Source organism: Octopus bimaculoides, chromosome 23 (genome assembly GCF_001194135.2).
Source record: "Octopus bimaculoides isolate UCB-OBI-ISO-001 chromosome 23, ASM119413v2, whole genome shotgun sequence".
Taxonomy (NCBI): Eukaryota; Metazoa; Mollusca; class Cephalopoda; order Octopoda; family Octopodidae; genus Octopus; species Octopus bimaculoides.
The window spans coordinates 36476254-36483344 of NC_069003.1; the positions used below are offsets into that span (position 1 = coordinate 36476254).

The window sequence follows — 7091 nt, forward strand, 5'->3', positions numbered from 1 at the left end:
ACACACACACACACACACACACACACACATATTTGAAGTGGTAGATCAGATCTAGAAGCTTCCTATAATGTTTAACATATTGAAAAGAAATAAAATATTTAGATGAGTCTAAGTATGTTTGGATCTTATTTGAACTGTAATAAAGGCTGTATTCACTGCTGTTTGGCATTGAAAAAAATTCTTGCTGTAGGCAAAAGGTGTGTAGTAGAATATAATCTAAAGCAAAGAATCTCACATTTGAGAGGAAATGGTAATATGCAGATTATTGATGTAATTGAGAGACAAAGGGTCGTTGAAATAAGAATGAGTCTGATTAACAAAACATTTTTAATTTTATGAAAATATTCATGAACAAAGAAAATGAATTAGATATAAACAAAAGAATTATTTAAAAATTACCAATGAGAATGTATTAAAAGATTTTCTTTTCTTTTTGTCTGTAGGTCTGTGTAGTTCTCCCAACAAGATAGTGTCACGAACAGATAGTGAAATGACAAATGAATCTGATGACACTTCAAGTGAAATCCTCACAGATAGCCAGTCTAATTTTGAGGATTATGTGAAAGTTGCACCTAAAATACTTTTTTCCGTTGTCTCAGGTACTTGTTTTAACAAAATCTATTAAACTGTTAAAAAATATTTTTGATTATAGAATTTGAAGAGTCGGGAATCATTTGTCGGTTTTCAATGGTAAAAATTTTCCCAACAAACAATATAAGTACGACCTAAAGTTTCCTCTGAGGAAGAGCTTCATCACATCACAGCAACTGTACCAGTTTTTGTTTGTTTCTAAATATGTGTTGTTATTTCAAAGTAGGCAGTGATTATTTCTTGAAGAGATGAAGTCTTTGAGATAATCTCTAAAGATTGATTTATAAAATATGAATAGATACTTCTACTGTGTTGGTGCCACACAAAAAGCATGCAATCCACTCTGTAAAATGGTTGGCGTTAGGAAGGGCATCCAGCCATAGAAACCAATTCAAAACAAACAATCGGAGCCTGGTGCAGCTTTCTGTCAAACCATCCAACCTATGCCAGCATGGAAAACATGTGATGTTGAATGTGGAAGAATTGTAAAGTTTTATTCCTTATTTCCTGTTGAAACACTTTTTCTTTGTTTCAATTAATTTTGAAAATAAAGAAGAATTTAGTAAAATAATTTTGGCATTATTATGCAGATGTTTTAGAACATAAATTAGCATGGAATTTGATGGGCAATTTAAAATAATTTTAAAACAGGAGGTTTATATCATAGACTCAGGGGTGGTCTCAAGTATCTTGGCATCAAAATCATTAATGTAATCAACAGTGTAAAAATCGATTTTCAACATATCTCTTCAGTTTCAATCAATGGATAAGAAATACATAAATCTTCCTGATGTCTATTTACTTCTGTCTTTTAAAAAAATTAATTTCTGTGAAATTGTTTTCCATTTTAATTCCAGTTATTCAAGGCCATCAATCTGTCGAGTTCGCTCATATCTGTGATATTATTAACACCCCTGCTCCCATGAAATTCCGTCTTCTGACCAGAGTTTGGGACTACTGCCCCAAACTTACCAGCGTATCAGATTTTTTAAGTTTATTTTGTCCTGAATGTAATTATACGTAAGTATTAATTCACTAATTGCCACCTAATGAATAATTTTCATGATAAATCCCAAAACGCTGGTTTTATAGGGTTTCACTTTAAAATATTTTAAGACGTAGGTTTTATCAAGTCAAGAATTGGTAAAATATTTTTGTATTAGACTTTGAAGACTTTTTTGGGGTAAAAAGAAAGAAATATTTAATTATTTGTAACTGCATACAGAACTGATATTTATTGCATTTTTGTTTTAACCATTTAAAACTTGCAGATTTTTAAAAAATTTTAAAGGTAATAACAAGTTTTTAAAAATTTTCATTGTAACTTAAAAAATTTACATTTAAAGTGTCATTTTATAATAAATGTATGTAATGTTCAATAAATATTGATATTTTTTTCTTCAAAATAACATTCAGATTTTATGTTTTCAACTGATAATTACCATCCTAATTACCATTTTTCCATCCTAATTCTCTCTTTAGAACACCAATAAATAATTACAAATTAGAACCGTCGACTTTTCATATAAAGGATGGTGTTGAATATTATCGTTGTCCCTATTGTGCCTCAAAGAATATTTCTGATGGTAAGTGATGATTGTTTTGTTCTAGCATGGCTCGAATGGTTGATAATCATTGGCAACATCACTTGAAACTCATTTGTCTCCACTTATATGGGTCAGATGAGATTCTTAGAGGCTGGTTTACGACAGGATGCTCTTCCTGTCATCAATCCTCATCTTTATGATTTCTCATAATCCTTCCAACAACATAATTGCACATGAATGATACTGTCTCTTACTGCTTTTCTACTCAACATTGTTCAGTCTTTCAACATTGTTGTTGATGTGGCTAAAACCTTTTTTTTGTTTTTGTTTTTAAAGTGTAATTGGTACTTCTGTTGTGGTACCTTTCACCCTTTCCAAGGCAAATGTTTGGATGGGATTGACATCATTCTGTTGGCAGAAACAAGAACCAGACTACTAAGCACAAAGAACGAGCCGGAAAGATCAGGCTGAGAATTAATTGTGAAATGGTGTACAAAAGCCTCAGATTCTTGTTCTGTTATCCAGAACGGAAAGATTTCTTCAGATTATGTCTATGGGGGAACCAGTCAAAAAGAAGTTTCATCTGTCATCTCTTGTACACCTGCTGCTGCTTTGAACTGAAGCCCACAAATCCTTTTGGCTCCTCTTAACCTATGTCTTTCAATATCGTAGCCTGAAAATCAAAGCAAAAGTTTCAGTGCCTCATGTTGCTTGTGCTTCCATATTCTATGACTGTGAGATTTGGGTATTATGCAATTAGAAAGATCACCTTAAAAGGTTTCATCAAGTTCAAATAGGGTTGACCCTGAATGTTAAATGCAATGACTGTTGAAATGATGATGTCCTGACAAGGACAATCCAGAAGAACTCTTTTAACTGTCATTAAATAACATCAACTCCACTGGATGGGATACATTTTGAAAAGGATTCAAAAACGCCCAAATAGATCTGGATTCGAAGAATCTCATCTCTCATGAAGTGCACCTGAGAAGCACTTTTGTGACTCCATCAAGAAGACCATGTCTTTATTTAACATCTAGCCTAACAATTGGGAAACCCCAGCTGAGAACGGTAAGAAGTGGAGGCAAGCATGCAGAGACGGGGTTGTTGCTGCAGATCACATTTCATACATCAACAAATTGAAGCGGAAAGAAGCTGAATAAAGAAAAGAACTCAATAGTAGGCCAGTGAGTCATCTCAAATATTGGAAGGTACATCATCATCATTTAACATTTGTTGTCCTTGCTGGCATGGGTTGGACGGTGTGACCAGAGCTGGGGAGCTGGACCAGGTTCCAGTCTGATTTGGCATGGTTTCCACAGCTGGATGCCCTTCCAAATGCCAACCACTTTACACAATGTGCTGGGTGCTTTTGTGTTGCCACACAGGCCCTTTTATGTGGCACCACCACAAGTAATTTAAACAACCGGAAGGAATGGTCTTAAAACTTCTGCTGTGGAGTACAGTCGTGGAAAATGTCAACAGAATCAATGAGGAGATTTTTCAAAACATTGTTAGCACTGAAGAATTCTATCCAATGCTGGTCAGGAGCCATGTGACTTGTGAGAAACGAGAAGACAAAGAGAGGACAGGAAACAGTAATAAGGAAACAAGGTCATTAAAAACTCAATGGCTTGAATATTTCTTTATTGTCCCTACTTTGTCTTGTGTGTGTTATATTAAGCAAACCTTTCTATTTCCTCTCTTTTGCCATTCTTGTCCTTTCTTTGTAAGAGTAGAAAATATGTTAATTTGTATTTTAGGTGAAATGATTTTCCCGTTTCCCGAGATTGTTGGCTCCATTTTGTTTCTATCCTCCATTATATGTGACTGCATGGTTACAGTGTTGGGTGGACAATCGTAAGTTTGAGGGTTTGATTCCTGGATTGGACAGTATGCTGTGTCCTTGAGCAAGCATGGAAGAGTGAATGTTAAGACAATGATTATGATGACGACGACAAGAAAATTGTCATCCATTTGTATGCAATAGATTTTGAAATTCAAATTCATTGAACACATATATGTAACAACCAGAATCAAATGTTCACAGAATTAACAGAAATTCTGCAATTTTTTTGTTTTACAGACGTTCCATTGATGGAATATATCTTTTTGTTGAGGTTTGTTCTGACAGATGGCCATTATTTTCTCATTGCCAACCTTTGGAGGGACGAAGCTGTAAGTTGCCTTTACACTTTTTAGTTTGATCACTACATTGATAAATGGGATGAATGTATTGAAACAGATACCTTTGAAAAAAAATGAAAATTACTGATGCTACTTTGACTTTCGATTCCATCTTGACCAATATTGTATTGTAGCAAGATAGCAGCATGGGTTGGATGGTTTGACCAGAGCTTACAAGCTGGGGCACTGTACCAGGCTTCAGTCTGATTTGGCATGGTCTCTATGGCTCGATGCCCTTCCTAACACCAACCACTTTACAGTGTGTGCTGGGTGCTTTTAATGTGGCACTGGCACAGGACTCTTGCTGGCTAATCCTCTCCTCCACCGGGGGTGGGGGCTTAACACGTCTGCTGTGCAGGACGAGTCTTCTTGAGTCCAGCAAGGCACCAGATATTTCAGCCCTTTGTCATCTTGTCTGAGAGGTTCAGTGTCCTGAGGTCGTCCTTCAGTATTTTGTCCCCTCTGGGTCTCCCTCTTCCACGAGTTCCATCCGCTTTGAGAGTTCAGCACTTCTTTATGGGATTGTTACAGCACATAAATACACTGCAACATAATTACTTTTCCTCAACAGACCCTTCCCTGTTTAACATTATCCCAAAACAAATTTACCTTTTTGCTTCTGTTCTTTATAATTGAATATTTTAATATTTCAGGTGAAATTCTTCAGACAAATAACCCCATTGGAATTTATATCAGATGCAAATGTTGTGAATAAAGTTAGAAGCTGCTTGGCGAGAATTCATTCACGTCGTATGAAGAATAAGAATAAGACACTGATTGAATGCTGCATCAAATCCTTTCATGGACATAGATCTGCTGTCTGTTATGAAATGTTTGATACTTTTCTTTCCTAACTGATAGGAAGCAGTGGTTGTTCCATTGCGTCATTAATTAATGAGGATCACCTGAACCCAGAAGAGAACATTCCAAGCTAATGTATAAAAAAAAAAGAAGTCAGCTTGCTTTGCAATCATGTGGTTTTCAGTTCAGTCCCAATGCACAGCATCTTAGGCAAATGTCTTCTATGTTCCCAGCCTGACCAATGTGGATAAACGATTGGTTCCCTCTTTCATTTTCCTCATTATAAACACTGACAATTCCTTTTTATGACAATGTTCTTCAGAAATATTTGGATTCCAGTTGAACGAAATCTCTCTTCAGAAACTGGTTTTTTAAAACCAAATGACAAGAAATACTTGATCATACTCATTGACTATATTTATCCTGTTTTGGTATTGGACTGTGGCCATGCTGGGGCACAACCTTGACAGATTGTCATTCAAATGACTATCAGTCAGGCACCAGGATTGATGTGATTGGCTCCTTTTGCCTCCCACAACTACTGGCCTTTTACCAAGATTAGAATTATTAAGTGTTTGAAACAGGAATATTAATGGAAGGATTTTAATTTTGTTCACTAAGGGCAGTTTTAAGTGTCTTAAGGGTTAAAGATAAGGGTCATGTTGCTTAGTCAGAAATAAAGAAAAAAAAATTTTTATGTTTTTTTCTTTCTGAGATTTATTGTTTATTGATACATAAAATTGACTATGTCCACCAAACATTGTGAACATATTATTCAGGAACAAGTAGATTTAGTATATTGAAAGAAAATTTCACTCTTTCATTCATATCTTGTGAGAGAGAGAGCGTAACTAGTATTTTTGATTTCCACTTTCAAAATGCACATGATCAACTTGCATGAATTTCAGGTGTGTGTGTGTGTGTGTGTATATACACACACACACACTACTATGTAACTATGTTTTACAATTTGAGGGGGTGATGTCCTGTAGTTTTGTTGAAGCTGCTTTCAGCTTGAATAGAGTAATGTCTCACCTCAGATCAAAGGTACAAATAGAGTCCCAACAGAACAAATCAATATATCCAGGAACCAATACCTTACAATTACAAGATGCCAAACTATTCCTTTGTCACTTTGCTAACATGCATTCAAAATTGATATTTACTCATTGCAATTTTACTTAAACTAGAATTAGCTTTGCCTATTTGCTTCGATTCAAAGTACTTCATGCAAATATCTAGACATTTCCTGAAGTGAGATTATTTTGAATTTGTCCTTTATAGAAAAGCCAGTTGAGAATAGGATTTCTGCCACAGCATCCAGCATGGCTTTCGTTGTGTCAATGGATCAGGTCTTTTCTTTAAGATAACCGGCACATTGAACCGTCTTCGACTGAAATGGTTAGATATCTGCAGTTGAGCCGACATTTTGCCATTTAGACTTTTCTTAGTCCATCGAACATGTCCAGTGAGATTCAGTAAACTACCTGTAAAGCAAGAGAAAGAGATTTTAAAGTCATTAAACAAAAGTAATACAATCTTTTCTTTGTGTCAAGAATTTAGAAACAAGATTTTAGACACGAAATTATAATTTAATATCTTTTTATAAATATATACACATGTGGATGTCGTGAAATCCAACCGGCTTTCGCTATTTAAATTAGCTTTTCAAGGGACATTGTACAGTAATCGGTTCTCGTGACAGCGGGCAGTACAAGAACACCTGAACAAGGAAAACCTGTTCATACAAAAAAGTACAGACCACACCGCAATATACAACTTTGACCGATTAAAAAAATTCTACTAAGGAGCCAGTTGTCCCCCTTGCCACCAGTTGCTTCCCTTGGTTCACTCACTAAACTCCACATTCTCCTTATTCTTCAAACACCCAGAATGACGAAACCCCTCCGTCACGAGAACCGATTACTGTACAATGTCCCTTGAAAAGCTGATTTAAATAGCGAA

The 7091-nt window shown here is 35.5% G+C and overlaps 2 protein-coding genes across 2 annotated transcripts in view; one reads left to right on the top strand and one right to left on the bottom strand.

Annotated features, from left to right (window-relative positions):
* Positions 1–5833, top strand: part of LOC106876530 (protection of telomeres protein 1) — a 17191-nt gene extending 11358 nt beyond the window's left edge. The window contains exons 8-12 of the mRNA XM_052975896.1: positions 444–599; positions 1449–1611; positions 2074–2177; positions 4225–4316; positions 4979–5833. Of these exons, the coding sequence (XP_052831856.1) occupies positions 444–599; positions 1449–1611; positions 2074–2177; positions 4225–4316; positions 4979–5179 (716 nt within the window). The 3' untranslated portion in view covers positions 5180–5833. The remainder of the gene's footprint in view (positions 1–443; positions 600–1448; positions 1612–2073; positions 2178–4224; positions 4317–4978) is intronic.
* A 39-nt stretch (positions 5834–5872) lies between these two features.
* Positions 5873–7091, bottom strand: part of LOC106873966 (inter-alpha-trypsin inhibitor heavy chain H3) — a 19305-nt gene continuing 18086 nt past the window's right edge. Inside the window, exon 11 of the mRNA XM_052975967.1 lies at positions 5873–6613. Within this exon, the coding sequence (XP_052831927.1) occupies positions 6405–6613 (209 nt within the window). The 3' untranslated portion in view covers positions 5873–6404. The remainder of the gene's footprint in view (positions 6614–7091) is intronic.